The 17,681-nt window shown below is 31.5% G+C and overlaps 1 protein-coding gene across 1 annotated transcript in view; it reads left to right on the forward strand.

The window, feature by feature from the left end:
- The window catches only part of LOC139527854 (eukaryotic translation initiation factor 4H-like), a 34,399-nt gene extending 17,316 nt beyond the window's left edge, over positions 1 to 17,083 (forward strand). Inside the window, exons 3-8 of the mRNA XM_071323531.1 lie at positions 3,051 to 3,099; positions 6,211 to 6,275; positions 6,663 to 6,747; positions 7,494 to 7,775; positions 9,957 to 10,165; positions 14,599 to 17,083. Coding sequence (XP_071179632.1) covers positions 3,051 to 3,099; positions 6,211 to 6,275; positions 6,663 to 6,747; positions 7,494 to 7,775; positions 9,957 to 10,141 — 666 coding nt within the window. The 3' untranslated portion in view covers positions 10,142 to 10,165; positions 14,599 to 17,083. The remainder of the gene's footprint in view (positions 1 to 3,050; positions 3,100 to 6,210; positions 6,276 to 6,662; positions 6,748 to 7,493; positions 7,776 to 9,956; positions 10,166 to 14,598) is intronic.
- The last annotated feature ends 598 nt before the right edge of the window (positions 17,084 to 17,681 follow it).

Genomic DNA, 17,681 nt, shown 5'->3' on the forward strand with positions numbered 1-17,681 from the left:
TGAGAGTCTATAGGTCATTAATACCTGTAGATTACTTTATCATGTTTATACTGAAAAATAATTTTGCTTGGAGGGAGAAGTTAAAAAAAGTTCTGTCTTCAAAAGAGTTGATATGTTACTATGTACATTTACCATTATGTTACTTGATGTTCTAGCAATACACACAGTACGGAGACTAGTCAATCTTTATGAATTATTTTTCATAGGATAGGAGTAATTGAATATGTGTATATAATCAATAATTAAAAATAGTTTTGATTTACATTAAAAAAGAAAAGTTCTTGTGTCTTAAAAATGCATTTCATGGCGAGGTACAAAAAATATACTGTAAACAGTAGACTATAGATATAGGTGAACTAGGTACAAGAGAACTCTAAATCTTAAACACTACAAACCACCTCTGTTCTATGGAAGATAATGATATGACTGGACTAGAAATACACACAACCTGTAATTAACTGCCTTTACAGCGCTTTCGCGCTTTGATTGATGAAGTTGAAATCCAATCAACTTGAAACTTAGTGCACATGTGTTCCTTATGATATGATCTTCTTAATTTTACTGCCAATTTAAAGATTTTACCTAATTTTCACAGTCCACTGAACATAGAAAATGATTGTACGGATGGCAAATCCATGTACTTATGACCTTTTCTTGTTTGAAGAAAAAAAATACATCATAACGATAATGGATCAAAGCAGCCTTGGTAAGTGGGGCTGCTTTTGTGGTAATTCAGGTTATCTTTTATTCACCTTCTTCCACCTCAGAGCTATCAGCTCTTTGATTAAAAGCTTTCAGACAATTATCATTTATTTGTCATAAGGCTTGGATTTTTGGATTGGAAAATTTATTATGTTTATATAGACATTTTAATTTTGCTCATCTATATAAATGTACATATAAGGCTGAGAAAAAAACCTGACCGACCCTGTTTTTTAGCCCTGACCCTAATTTTTTTATTGGATCTTAAAAAAAAAAAATGGTATCAACCGACCCTGTTTTTGACACAGGCTTCTGTTAGGCCAACTAAAATTTATTAGTAGATTTTCATCCAAATTTTTGAAAAAAATGGGGCGGGTGGGAGGATTTTATTTTTTAAATTTTATTTCATATGAAACCTTCTTGTCATGTGTTTTTCATATATGCAAGTGTAATAATAAGCTTATATCATACATCCATAAGGTATTGTGTATAAGACAATAACAATCAAAACCAAGGACTAACCAAAGACTCATAAAACCAATAGACATGTACACCAACAGTTACAAATAATAAGTAGGAAACAACACAAACTCCACTGAGTGAACTCAGGTGCTCCGGAAGGGTAAGCATTTCCTGCACCGTATACGGCACCCGTCATGTTATTTCCTTGTTCACTTCGGTAATGATGAAAGGTTCTTATGAATGAGGAAGAATATCACTGAGATATGATTTCTGACACACTTTTGTCATAATGGCCAATCAGCTCATGATGGCGACCATAAAATTACTTGAGTGATGACCTTTATTTGATTGATTGATAGCCTTGTCTTAGCAACTTTTGAGAAAGCAGTATTCCTTGTTCAACAAAATCAACGTACTTTGAGCTATAGCTCTAGAGTAACGTACCAACTGAGACACATGCATATACTCCATATGCTGGTGGTTTTTTTTTCAAATTTATAAATAGATATCTCTGATTAGCAACCACTGTTCTACATGTAATTGCCGCTTTAGAAATCTATTTTATAGTAAACAGCAGAAATGTGGAGAAATGCTCTCTTCAGTTGGACTACCTACATCAAATGTGTTTTTCTTTCTTAACAATGTTTTGTTGTCCTAATAATATGAAGCAAATGCATTGGTATGCAACACAAGTATGATAAGTACAGAATAAAATGAAAAATCAAACAGTGTTTAAATAATAGGATTGGTCCTTAATATGCAATCTGTAAATATAAATACAATGTAGAACATAAAGTTGTTAAATGACTCTATCGTGGGTATTGGGACAGAGGATGTTTTCTCTATTTCTAAAAAAACGAAATTAAGGCTAAATCTAAATCTAAGAGCTTGCTATAAATTAATAAATTAAAAATGCGTATGTTTGTCGATTTTTTTAACTCAATATACGGTCACCAATGTAAAAAGTTCATGCTTGTGTTAATTTCTTTATTCCAGTCAAATGTGTTCCACGATTCTAACGCTTTTGGGTTTTATTCACAATCCAAATTTCTTGACACAAAGTCATTGCATAAATAAAATAAATCCAAGGTGTTTTAGTCACAAACATTTGTGTCATTTGTGACATATGGCGATTTGTGTTCTTGGACACAGCTTATTACTCGTAACCCGAAATTTTCACCCCCTTCTCGTAATCAATCTCTATTCTCGGTAAATGATGTTGTCATCATAGATCAGCAGAATATATCGACATAATCATTCAGTAAGACTATGCTAAGAAATACGAAAACCGAAATTTGAAACAGGAAGTTTTACATGAAACGAAATTATCGACGGTTACCGGTTACAGAAATGAACAAAATCCGGAAATCGTATTTTTTTCAAAAATAAAAAAAAATCGGGGCGGGAAGATTTCAGAGGGGCGGGCGGGGATGAAAATCTATCAATTAATTTTAATTGGCCTTAATTGACATAATAATTAATCTAAATTGCTTCTACTGGCACAGAAAGCCAGTAAAACATTTTATTAATGTCAAAAGGTATTCCAAATAGGTTTAAAATCCAAGAAATTTGCACAGCAGGTGCTTCAAAAACATTGCAAATGGCTGACCTCCGGTATTTGGAAACTAATTACGGATCCGGAATTGGAAAAACTATGATAATTTTCCGGATTTCGTTTACAATGTCAAAAAAAAAAAAATCATCAAAAAATCCGACCTACCGAACTTATTTTTCAAAATGATGTTACCGGAAACATATTTACTTTTATTTAGGTGTTTAAACAGGAAAATTGTCCATTGAAATCGTAACAATGATTTGAAAAAAACAGTAAATATCATATGAAATATGCATGATATAGTAATATTCAATATTGTATTATTTTACAGGTTAAAAGTGTACGGCTTGTAAGAGACAGAGATACAGATAAATTTAAAGGTATGATATATTCTTTTCGATTGAGCAATTCTCCCAACATGGAAATTACCAGACCCAGATTTGAAGACAAAGTTGATGTTCAAACTACAAAATATATACAGAAAAATAGATTTCTTAATACAGTTATAGGACAAACGCCAGATTTTGAGTTTCTTCAGCAAAATAGCCAGAACATTATCCAATTAACAGATTATTGATAAATCATTTATTCAAACACTTGTTTATTTGTCGTCACAGCAGGAAAGCTTCTGATTACCACAATATTTTAGATGACTGACCAGAAATGACCACATGTGTACTGTGTACTGTCAAAGTACTGTTCCACATAAATAGATTGTTATCAGAATCAGCTAGTGGCAAATATTATGACTTTTGAATTTTATCTATAAAAGACCCCCCTTTTTATGATACAAATTTTGGCAATGCAAACATTTGAAAACAGAGTATTTGTATTCAGCATTTTATTTTTTATATTTAAGCATAATTATAACTAAATCTACAATATAAATATGAATAAGAAATTACTGATTTTGCAAAATATTTTTTTGTAAACTGGAATGAAACTTGAGAACTTATCAAATTAAAGGTTCTTGTACCACATGCACACTTTGAAAATGTTTTCTCTTTTAAGCTTAGTAACGGTGTCAAAAATCCAACACAAGTTTTGACATTATTAATAATTCCAGTTTTAAAATTTGCTATTTGTCAAGCCTGCAAGTAAAGTGGCCAAATCTATGGGGAACGGATTTATATACATTTTTCTTGGTTCTTGGTTCATTTGTTAAGTTTTCATGGTTAAGTTTTTTTTCTTAGATACATGTACTATAAGCAATAGGTGAACTATATTTAATGCACAGATTGATTGTAAGGTGTGCATGTCTGGTTCATCTGACTTTATTTTCATGATTCAGTTGATAATGTTTAGTTTTCCTGTTTAAGTCTGATTCATAGAAACCATAAGTATTAGGTCAACTATATTTGATGTATTGAAAATGAACAGTGAACCATAGACCTATGTACTCCCATGCTCAACTTTGTGTACTTTAAAATAACACTTTGCATCCGGGGGGGGGGGGGGCATCATTTGTGTTTTCCAGACACAATAGTATCTTTTAAAAAAATCCAACATTGACTTTGTTATAAAGTACAGTTACTTCACAGTAAAGTGCGGTGCGGATATCATTTTGTCTAGTTTTTATTTGAACTGTTCGGGCCTCACCGTCATAAAACTTTCGAGCATGATTTCTGTACTCTAGACTCGAAAATCAACCAATCAAATTGCTGGATTTCATTTTTTCAAGCATAATTTTTGTGCTCCGAGCACGAAGCAAAGTTTTATGCCTTCAAGGCCCGTACTTTGCTAATGATTAGAACTATTTTTGTTAATAAATATTAAGATAGATCATACAGTCTAGGGTTTAAGTTAACAAATATCAATAACCTTTCTCAAACCTTAATTTAGAATTATTTTCTAAATACGGTAATGATATTTATAAAAAAATGTTTTCCAATAATTTTAATTCAAGACTTTATTATGGTCATATTCAAATGTAGGTACTCCTAACAGTGCTTTGTTGCATCCCCTTTTCAAAATCCTTTATTAATTTAGTAATTAATTCCTGTAAAAATCCTTTCAAATATATTTATACAAAGAACTCTTTTAAAAATATTTATACTATAACGTGACGGTACCCAAATTGCACCTATTTTGACAGTTTTTTCAACTAAGTTTTTTTATGATCAAGACAAAAATTTCCATTTTGTGTTTATTTTGTAGCCGTATCCTTCTTTATTATAAAGGTACACCAATTTGATTTTCAATCCATAAGGAATCATAGAAAAATTGGTCTGAACTTACCTCCAAACCATCCCAGATTCTGTAATGAGGAGTACCCAAATTGCATCCATGCTTAAATTCGCATCGTCAAAAGTCAAATAACAGAGCTTTTGTTTATTTTTTTCAAATATTTTGAACAATTGGATATTTGTCCATGCTTACTCTTCATTTTTTAAGAAATGGATACTTGAAACGTATTGTATTTGTTAATTTTAAAAAGATGATGTTTTGATGACGTCGCATGGCGACGTTTCAGTACATATTATTTTTTTCAGTAAATACTTCATCTGTTGATAAATATTGTGAACGTTTTGTGTATATCTATATATTTTTACCTATGTTGAAAGACGTGCATAGTATCAAATCATAAAAATACAATTTTTTTAGTCTCTAGGAAATCTTGTTAGATTTTCGCTGCTATTTTTGATAAATAGGTGCAATTTGGGTACTCGGTGCAATTTGGGTACCGTTACGTTATACACATATGTTGTATTCCTGGAACAGATTTCACGCTATAAGTTTCTATACAATAGTGTTCTACAAATTCTGAAATATACACTAATATATTGTTTCTGATTTGATCTATTTGTCTCTATGGTCAGTGGTCTGATAGTAGTCTCAGATTCTAATCTCTACCAGCAGGGAGTCTGATAAGAGGTTGTAATATGTTGAATGGGTTAATTAACATCAATAAATTGTGCAATTTGATATCTCCTAAATTTTAGGATGAAATTTGGCGTTTGTCCTATAACTGAATACATCATGTACATGTAAAATCCTTAGCAACACACACTGGTGACTGGTTGTGAAAACATGAATGTTAAAATAAGCTATTTGTGTTTTGAGATTTAAACATGTCATTACATGCATGTAAATGCAACTGAGAATGGGAAAACATAAATTTTCACATACATGAATGGTTTCTCAAAAGCAGTGTTAGGGGTTCCCTGTCGCAATACAGCAAAATTCAAATACCACATCTGTGTCTATAAAAACCAAGAAAATGATTGGTTAATGCATAAACACTTGAATCTGTTTACTGTAACTATAAGTAAAGAATTTTTACAATTATTTAAAATAACTATTCAAGACATGCAAGAGGATAGGTTTAACTGAAGTGAAAACTTTTATTTTCAATTTGTAGGATTATTTATATGCTGCATTTCCTGAAATTGTTATAATTTGTCTCACATTTTTTTGCAAAGTTCAACAATGGCAATAGCAAGTGGGTGCAAAAATTTCTGAATTGACTGTATCTGTATGTTTATTTTCAGGCTTTGCCTATGTAGAATTTGAAGGTTTAGATTCATTGAAAGAAGCTCTCACCTATCATGGTGCGGTAAGTACACTAGTATTGTTATTAGCTCAAAGGTTCAAGGGCAATAAATAGAATTTGAGTCATTTCTTCACCAACATTGACCAGTCACAGATACTGAGCTTTACTGAAAGCTGTTGTCAATGAATGACATGTAAACATAATGGCCAGAATCCTTCATTTTTATTTCAATATATGTCATGCAGTATACAAATCAAATGGTTGCTTCTAAATATCCTACAGACACATATTTATTGGATAACTTATCGAAGAATTCAAATATAAAAAAATAAGTGACAAAACACATGGATTCACAAATGTGCCTAGTAAAGTAAAGATTGCATATTTATGTATTGTGAAGTCTTCACCACTGCATTCACAACATTTAATAAAACAATTTTAATGTTTCAGTTATTTGAAGACAGAAATCTGAGAGTTGATATAGCAGAAAGTAGAGATAGAGGGAAAGATAGGGGTAGAGGTCGTGGAGGTCAAGGTAAATATTTAATTGATAAGAGTCCTAGAACAAGTAATATCATATAAAAAATAATTGTATATTCTAAGCAGTGAATCAGATACAGAACAAAGAGAACCAATTTAAAATCATTTAAGTTAGTGCAAGATGAGAATCTTATTTTTTTTATTAATTGGTTTAAAACTCAGAGTTTGTGAAAAGTGTCAGCCCGCAGGATTTTTATACCACCAAAATTTTGCAAAGGACTGACACAATTTTAGTATTTTTCAATAGAATTAATAGTGAAGAGAAGCAGATTTTCTCCAAGGACCACCAGGGAAAAAAAGATTTCGCAAACTCTGATTAAAACTTAAATTAAAAATTAATAATAAACATAGTTTTATGTATGATGAGAGAGAAAAAAAACCATACATTATAATCTATCATGTTTTTTATGCCCCACCTACGATAGTAGAGGGACATTATGTTTTCTGGACTGTGCGTTTGTTCAGTTGTCCCCTCGTCCGCTGTCTGTCTGTCCTGCTTCAGGTTAAAGTTTTTGATATATGTAGATTTTGATGGATTGAAGTCCAATCAACTTGAAACTTAGTACACATGCTCCCTATGATACGATCTTTCTTATTTTAATGCCAAATGAGAGTGTTGTCTCTAATTTCATGTTCTACTGAATATAGAAAATGATAGTGTGAGTGGGGCATCAGTGTACTATGGACTCATTCTTGTTTAGCATTTTCAAATTGTTGTGTTAGCTGTCTTCTATATTTCAGGAGGTTTCCGTGGAGGTAATAGAGGTGGAGGAAGAGGTGGCCGAGGTGGCATGGATGGAGGAGGAGGATGGAATGACAGGGGTAATGATCACGACGGACAATTTGGTGATCGACGAGGAGGTCGAGGAGGGGGTTACAGAGACAGAGGAGGATTTGATGGGGGCAGTAGAGGAGGAGGAGGAGGATACGATCGTGGAGGTGGTGGATCTTACGGAGGTGGTGGCAGATCAAGACAAGACCGTCCTCCTATGCGGGAAGAGGAATTTCGTGAACCATCTCCAGGTAATAGATGGCAATATAAATATATGTGTCTTGTACTGTGGATTCATTATTATTTATGGTATACCAAATTTCTTTGGTAAAGGTGAACCACGAATATAAATGTTCAACAAAGTACATATATGCTATTAGGTTGAATGCAGACTTTGAAATATAACAAAATCAAATATCTAAGAAAATGAAAGATTTATTTAATCCAAAAAAGATTGATACCCAATAAATTGGAAAATAAATGAATCCACAGTATGACATGTGTAAAATATAGAAATATGAGGATGTGGTAGGATTTCCGATGATACAAATTGACATCAAAGTTCAAATGACATAGAAGTTAACAATTATAGGTCCCTGTAGGCCTTCAACAATAAGAAAAATCCATACCACATAGCAAACTATAAAAAGCCCTGCAAAGACAAATGTAAAAAAAATCAATCAAGAAAACTAACAAACTGATCTATGAACAAAACAATTAGATATACAGCAACAAACAACAACAACAACCACTGGACAACAGGCTCCTGATGTGGGACAGACACATAAAAAGAATGTGACTGGGTAATAATGATAATTGATGCCCTCCCCTCCCCTGGCAGTGGTGCAAGAGTAAAACACAAGTAAAAACTTTACAAAAAAAAAAAAAAAAAAAAATAATATGATAAACAGCAACAAAAGGACAACCACCCATGGTCAATCACAAGCCCCTGACTAAAATATGTTACAAAAAATTATTACCAAAGAGATTTAGTCAACTTAAAAGAGACATCTATTTAGGGGTCATCCATAATTGTCAACCATTTTCCAAAGTGTACAAAACGTACACTTGGGGGGGAGGGGGTTAAAAAATCAACATTTTTACCGTACGCTTTTTTTTATTTCCATAATTTATTTCGTTTCCTTAGGGAAGGTCGATGAATAAAATCAAGAATTGGCTTGGGTGTGTTTCTCTTCTAATTTCTTCTTTATTATTTTCACTTGATGATATTTATTTCGATATCATAATTCTCCTCAATCCGGATTGAACGATTTAAAGATCAAATCATATGAAAACTAAATCTTTCAAAAATGTAAGCTTGTAAAAAATTTTAAACAAAAAGTTTGCAAGCATTTCTAAGTACCCCCGATCGTCAATTTCACCTGCTTTATTATAAATTGTTATCGTTTCACTCTGTTTAATAAACAAAACTGATGGAAACACTAAATTCTTTGAATGTTTTGATTTTGACAAGACGCCATTTTGTGAAAAGATTTTAAACTGGTCCTTCGATCAATTTCCTTGTAATGTATTCCAAAACAGTAAACCAATAAAACGGAAGTAAACTTATTTTTCTTAGTATAAGCCTCCTTTAATTAGGAGCACCTCCATATGAAGTTTAACCTTAGCCTTAAAAATTATCCAATATATGTACACGTTACAGTATATATACATAAACGATAATAGTGCCATGAATGGCATAATTACAGGGACGTTTTAAATAGAAATACAGGCGGGAAATTTAAAAACTTAAAATGTTTTAAAACATTACACTTTTATTGATTGCTGTCTTGAGCTCCGATTCCATCAACAACTGTCAGTCCATACTTTACCAAATGCAATATAACCATGCATTTCCCTTTCTTTGATTCTTAGCATAGTTTATGTGCCCTTTTGTTAATCTTTTGCATGCTCTAGGTGACCTTTTTCATTGGAGTTCCCACTGTGTGATAGGGGAAACACTAATCTTTGAACTCTTTATTCTAACAAAACACAAGCATCACTTATAGATGTCATCAAATAAAACAGTCAGATATGTTTTAGTTTATTTTCAATGCAAACTGTATTAAAGTAAAATATAATAAAAAGGGTTTTCTTTTTATTAAGAATGATTGATTCCTCTCTTGAAATCTGAAAATGGTTGATGTACACTTTTTGAGGGAGGGTGGGGGGTCTGAAAAAGTGTACGTTTTGTACACTTTGGAAAATGGTTGACAATTATGGATGACCCCTTAAATAAGTAAAGCTTTCCCTGTTTTCATTCTCAATTTTATTTGTAATAATCAGTTTTGTTCAATGCTTTATAGCATTCATGTGAATAAAAACTAAATAAATCTGTGTTACCAAGAAGCTTAGAAATATGATGAAAAAATTAAGAGCAATATTTTGTTTGCAAATATTTGATATATAAATTATAATTATTATTTAATCAGAATCTGCAGCAGCAAGGCCTAAACTAAAACTGAAGCCAAGAACAGTAGCGGCTCCAGTTCTTCAGACAAGCGAAGCTGGACGTAACACTAGTATATTTGGTACTGGTAAACCACGTGAAGCAGCTGCAGACGCTGAAAGTAAAACTAGAAGTAGAAATGTTAGTGAAGGAAGTAATCAAGAATAGCTGTGTAAATACTTATGTGTCGAGGTAAGTAAAATTTTAATGTATCAGACAGGGGTACTACTTGACAAGTTATTTCTATTTACATGAAGAAGTAAATATTAATATACTTAAGGGTATAAATCATTTTTTTTTAATATAGGATTTCGCTATATTTTTTTATAGATGAATTTTATCATATACTTAATAGAAAAATGAAATAAAAAAATGGAGTCTATGGTTATTTTAGCTTACAATCTGCCTCCGAAAGAAGCATACATTTTTGTTAATGTCATTTTTTTTCTGTTGAACTAATAAGAGAAATAGAGGTAATACTGAAATAAAAAAAATAACCTAATTACAGAAATCACTTAAATTTCAATTATTTAGTTTATGTACAGCTTATTTAAGATCAATACCAAAAATATAGGTCACCGATGATTTAAAAAAGATATATCAATTTTAATGCCAAAAAATGACTTTTTTTGCACCTAAGGGAGATAATTTGAAGCTTTTTAGCTCACCTGTCCCGAAGGGACAAGTAAGCTTATGCCATCACTTGGCGTCCGTCGTCGTCTGTCGTCCGTCGTCTGTCGTCGTAAACTATTTTAAGAATCTTCTCCTCTGAAACTACTGGGCCAAATACTTTCAAACTTTAACTGAATGTTCCTTAGGGTATCTAATTTATAAATTGTATCCGAAGTTTTGATCTATCAACAAACATGGTCGCCATTGCTAAAAATAGAACATAGGGGTCAAATGCAGTTTTTGGCTTATAACTCAAAAACCAAAGCATTTAGAGCAAATCTGACAATGGGTAATATTGTTTATTAGGTCAAGATCTATCTGCCCTGAAATTTTCAGATGAATCAGACAACCTGTTGTTGGGTTGCTGCCCCTGAATTGGTAATTTTAAAGAAATTTTGCTGTTTTTGGTTATTATCTTGAATATTATTATAGATAGAGATAAACTGTAAACAGGAATAATGTTCAGCAAAGTAAGATTTACAAATAAGTCAACATGACAGAAATGGTCAGTTGACCCCTTTAGGAGTTATTGCCCTTTATAGTCAATTTTTAACCATTTTTCGTAAATCTTAGTAATCTTTTACAAAAATCTTCTCCTCTGAAACTACTGGGCCAAATACTTCCAAACTTTAATTGAATGTTCCTTAGGGTATCTAGTTTGTAAATTGTATCCGAAGTTGTGATCTATCAACAAACATGGTCGCCATTGCTAAAAATAGAACATAGGGGTCAAATGCAGTTTTTGGCTTATAACTCAAAAACCAAAGCATTTAGAGCAAATCTGACAATGGGTAATATTGTTTATTAGGTCAAGATCTATTTGCCCTGAAATTTTCAGATGTATCAGACAACCCGTTGTTGGGTTGCTGCCCCTGAATTGGTAATTTTAAGGAAATTTTGCTGTTTTTGGTTATTATCTTGAATATTATTATAGATAGAGATAAACTGTAAACAGGAATAATGTTCAGCAAAGTAAGATTTACAAATAAGTCAACATGACAGAAATGGTCAGTTGACCCCTTTAGGAGTTATTGCCCTTTATAGTCAATTTTTAACCATTTTTCGTAAATCTTAGTAATCTTTTACAAAAATCTTCTCCTCTGAAACTACTGGGCCAAATACTTCCAAACTTTAATTGAATGTTCCTTAGGGTATCTAGTTTGTAAATTGTATCCGAAGTTGTGATCTATCAACAAACATGGTCGCCATTGCTAAAAATAGAACATAGGGGTCAAATGCAGTTTTTGGCTTATAACTCAAAAACCAAAGCATTTAGAGCAAATCTGACAATGGGTAATATTGTTTATTAGGTCAAGATCTATTTGCCCTGAAATTTTCAGATGTATCAGACAACCCGTTGTTGGGTTGCTGCCCCTGAATTGGTAATTTTAAGGAAATTTTGCTGTTTTTGGTTATTATCTTGAATATTATTATAGATAGAGATAAACTGTAAACAGGAATAATGTTCAGCAAAGTAAGATTTACAAATAAGTCAACATGACAGAAATGGTCAGTTGACCCCTTTAGGAGTTATTGCCCTTTATAGTCAATTTTTAACCATTTTTCGTAAATCTTAGTAATCTTTTACAAAAATCTTCTCCTCTGAAACTACTGGGCCAAATACTTCCAAACTTTAATTGAATGTTCCTTAGGGTATCTAGTTTGTAAATTGTATCCGAAGTTGTGATCTATCAACAAACATGGTCGCCATTGCTAAAAATAGAACATAGGGGTCAAATGCAGTTTTTGGCTTATAACTCAAAAACCAAAGCATTTAGAGCAAATCTGACAATGGGTAATATTGTTTATTAGGTCAAGATCTATCTGCCCTGAAATTTTCAGATGAATCAGACAACCCGTTGTTGGGTTGCTGCCCCTGAATTGGTAATTTTAAGGAAATTTTGCTGTTTTTGGTTATTATCTTGAATATTATTATAGATAGAGATAAACTGTAAACAGGAATAATGTTCAGCAAAGTAAGATTTACAAATAAGTCAACATGACCGAAATTGTCAGTTTACCCCTTTAGGAGATATTGCCCTTTATAGTCAATTTTTAACCATTTTTCGTAAATCTTAGTAATCTTTTACAAAAATCTTCTCCTCTGAAACTACTGGGCCAAATACTTCCAAACTTTAACTGAATGTTCCTTAGGGTATCTAGTTTGTAAATTGTATCCGAAGTTGTGATCTATCAACAAACATGGTCGCCATTGCTAAAAATAGAACATAGGGGTCAAATGCAGTTTTTGGCTTATAACTCAAAAACCAAAGCATTTAGAGCAAATCTGGACGGGATTATATTGTTTATCAGGTCAAGATCTATCTGCCCTGAAATTTTCAGATGAATCAGACAACCTGTTGTTGGGTTACTGCCCCTGAATTGGTAATTTTAAAGAAATTTTGCTGTTTTTGGTTATTATCTTGAATATTATTATAGATAGAGATAAACTGTAAACAGGAATAATGTTCAGCAAAGTAAGATTTACAAATAAGTCAACATGACAGAAATGGTCAGTTGACCCCTTTAGGAGTTATTGCCCTTTATAGTCAATTTTTAACCATTTTTCGTAAATCTTAGTAATCTTTTACAAAAATCTTCTCCTCTGAAACTACTGGGCCAAATACTTCCAAACTTTAATTGAATGTTCCTTAGGGTATCTTGTTTGTAAATTGTATCCGAAGTTATGATCTATCAACAAACATGGTCGCCATTGCTAAAAATAGAACATAGGGGTCAAATGCAGTTTTTGGCTTATAACTCAAAAACCAAAGCATTTAGAGCAAATCTGACGTTGGGTGACATTGTTTAATAGGTCAAGATCTATCTACCTTGAAATTTTCAGATGAATCAGACAACCTGTTGTTGGGTTGCTGCCCCTGAATTGATAATTTTAAGGAAATTTTGCTGTTTTTGTTTATTATCTTGAATATAATTATAGATAGAAATAAACTGTAAACAGCAATAATGTTCAGCAAAGTAAGATCTTCAATTAAGTCAATTTGACCAAAATTGTCAATTGACCCCTTAAGGAGTTATTGCCCTTTAAAGACTTTTTTCACAATTTGTTCATCATGTTGACTTACTTTAAAAAATCTTCTCCTTTGAAACTGCTGTATCAATTTCAGCCAAACTTAGGCTAAATGAGTTTCAGAGTATCTAGTATAAATTTTATATTTTATTTCCTTGTATGTCAAGAAACATAGCTCCTATGGCTAAAATAGAACATAGGAGAAAATGATTAATTTTTTTGGCTTTTGAAGAAAATAGGACGATCCAAAAAACATTTAAATAAATTGAAAAGCAAAAAATAATCATTGATGAGAGATTTAACCAAAAGAATTAAGGTGAGCGATTCAGGCTCTTGAGAGCCTCTTGTTCAATGATACATACATTTTAAAAGTCATCAAACGTGTTATATTTCTCTTTATCTACCTGTATGATATCGTCTCTGTCCCTGAAGACATTTAGATGATGGACAAAATATTTTAGTTTATTTATATTATAATCTGATTTATTGAATATCTTGGTCTATTTATTTTGCATAACTACGTACATTTGTAAACAAATGACCCCCCTTTTTCTGAAAAGACTTGTACATGTATTTCAATCAAACAATTATTTCTCAAGCATTGTCATAAAATTGATATCTCGTGATTTTCTCTTCTTTTGGTAAACTGTTCAGTAAGTACTTACCAGGATACTTAAATCATTTGGAATTAATGTTATTTATTTTTAGTCAACAAATATTCTACTTTAGTTTTTGACCTTCATGTCTGTACACCACATGGGATTTTAAAAAGGAACTACACAAAAAGGTACTGGAACAACATTATATATAACACTTTCATTTATTTGACTGATATTCTTTCATAACATACTATTGTCAATTTAGTATCTAGGCTATATTCATGATATATAGTGTATAACTTATATACCTCTTTTTGTTTCAGAAACTCAAACGTGCTCCATTGTCTCACTATTCTCAAGATGTCCATGTGGCCAGCGCTTACCAAGAATTACATGAATTATGACCAACACGGAGATTTTCAGATTGTTACTGATGTTAATAAACATATATTTTTCTACCCAACGTTTATTTCCTATGAAATTGTTTTTTTCCAACCTTGTTTGAAACTTACAAATGAAATTATGCCATTTGTTCCTTTAGCATATTTTTATAGCTTAATATAAGAAGAGTTGGGAGTCTTGAAGAAGATCTTTTAATTGCACCATATGTTAGTTAGATAAGAAATAGACATTTTGTTATGGTTGTGTTTAAAACTGTTAGTCAATTTAGTGAATTCAAATTCTATCAAACAAGAATGCTTCATAGTGGTTAACAGATGCAGTAGAATTTTGAATATTCAAATTAAAATTTTCTTTTATGTCAAAATGGTCACTGCTGTACTTCATCATCCATCAAGATTTTTCATGTCTGCTTTTTCAGCTCATGAATCAATTTGAATGTATGCTTATGCATGATATCTGTTCAGATTAATTAGATCCATATAGGATTTCCTGGTCAAGTCAAACGGTTAAGTTCTTCCATATATAAACATGTTTTTAAGTAATTCGTTCATAAATTTTCTCAGGACGATTTTTTTGAAAATCAGGATAACAGATTTGTAATTTTATCTTCTTTTGCAATTCAGTTCTCCATATTAAAAATATTAGAAATTCTATAGAAAAGCGCTCCATTCTTTTGCATTTATTCAAAAAACCATCTCATTACGAAGAATTAAAACTATATCTTAATCATTTATATGGATGAGTAATTGATACATTTATTTATTGTTTAGATGATAAATTTTGAAGATAATATAGAAAGACCCATAAATATCATGGCATGTACATTTTTTCATATATAACAAGTGCTTGGTGTTTGTTGACAAGATTTTGTATATATATATTGTTACAATTACGTGACTATTATATTGTGAGTAAGGGCTGTTTGTTTGAGAAGAATATATATCATTACATATTATGTGTTAGTGATGTGTTCTTTGTTCTTGACTTTTGTTTTTTTAGTCCTTGGTTGCTTTTCAGACATTTATTATTTAAACTGCAAACATTCAGCTGTCTAACTCAAATTATGTACATTATATAAGTTACCATTTCTGTGTTAACCAATTTCTTGGTCATGTGAAATAATTACAAATTTTCCCTAGTGCTATTTAAATACATTGTAAGGTGCTGAAATCAGTATTTTTTTTGGTCATAGGAAACATATGAGTCGGGTGACTTTAAAATAGAAATGCCTTTATTTATCTGGGCAATGTTAAATTCAACACCAAAAACAATTTGAATGCTCTGGACAAATGTTTAATTTATTCAACAACTGGCAAACAAATTGGTTAGTATAAAAATGGCTCTTGGTGTTACACATTTAGTGCTGCTATTCTTTGCATATATACACACACACATTGTTTGAACATTAAGGTTTTATAAGTGAAGGACTAAGTAATATTGAAGTGGGCATTTTCCTTATGTTTTACATAAAATAGTGAAATGCAATTAAAATGAATAGAAATGAATAGACTTTTTTTTATATAACAGGATTTTTGGAGCAAATATTTTATTAAATTTTAGTCTTAAACATAATTTCATACTTTTGTTTTATTGACATTGAAGTTAGAAAACTAGAGGAACTCGAAAATGTGAATTAAAATATGTGTTTGATGTTTGTCAATGAGACAACAACCCAACAATGCAAAAACCCATAGACTTGGGGTTAACATTCAGAAACCAGATTCATCATTGAAATAAACCAGTTCGATGCAAGTTGTTATTTTTAAAACAGAAATCACACTGTCTATTTATATGAGACAGTTTGATGAGTTTCCACGAAAAGTATAAAGATGTAATATGATCCTAGTTTCAAATTTTTAAATTAAAAAGGTCTTAAATGATGATGATGATGAAAGAACAGCAAATCCTCTGTTTGAGAAATCTCTTTGATAATTGGCCAACATCATTTTCAGGCTGGGGGTAGGGGAAGGAATTTGTCAAGTTATATCACAATATCTCTAGTCAGAGTGGTGTCTCTGTTATTATAAAAGATTATACTTCATTATTTTTTTTATTATTATTTTTTACAATTATTATCTTACTACAATATTATAGCATATGATATGCCCTTACTTTCTTGAAAAAAGATGATGTTCATTAAAAATTGCTGAAGTATCAAAAGTATTAAGGTTCCTTCCTTGTTGAACTAAGTTGTTTGTTGACAATTAAATGTGTAGGAAATATTGCATACATTCATGACAAGATGAGGGTCGATACGACAAGCTTTGTTAGTAGGTTTGATGATCGCTGTTGATATTAGCTGGTTTATCCCTCATTGTGTACATAATAAATGTGTTCAAATGTACATGAATTGTATATGCTGTACAGATTGCACTGTACAAATAATAATAAATTTGTAACATATCAGTGGTTTTGGCGTCTTTTTTGTGGCGATCATGCATTGCATGTATAACTACCTTTTTGAGTAAATCAGTGATTGTTGCATCTCTTAGTTTATCCATTCATCATGTTCATTTGTTCATTTGCCATCACTTCGAATTTATAAAGTAATTCCAATTTCATTGTAATAGATGCACATTTTGACAGCATATTTTAACAAAACAATATATAAGTACTGTATAGTAACCTGGTAATTCCATGGAATGACAATTTTAATTTTCAGTGATGCTCTAATTATTTTGAAACCCAACACATAATACAATGAATTAGGAAGATGTGGTAATTGTATGAGTGCCAATGGGACAACTCTCTATTCAAGTCAAAATGTGTAAAGTTAAACAATTAGAGGTCAAAGTACGACCTTCAGCGCTGATCATTTGTTCACACCAAACACCAAGCTACAAATGACACCAAAAATGACTTTGTAAAACGATTCATACAAGAAAACCAAAAGTCAATGAAGTGATGAACTGACACAAAAGGACCAAAAGTATAACCAGACATAGGCAATGAATCAGTAGGTATGGATGAAGGAGATTCATCTCTTACTCTAAAACGATTTCCT

This window comes from Mytilus edulis, chromosome 6 (genome assembly GCF_963676685.1).
Source record: "Mytilus edulis chromosome 6, xbMytEdul2.2, whole genome shotgun sequence".
NCBI classification, from domain to species: domain Eukaryota; kingdom Metazoa; phylum Mollusca; class Bivalvia; order Mytilida; family Mytilidae; genus Mytilus; species Mytilus edulis.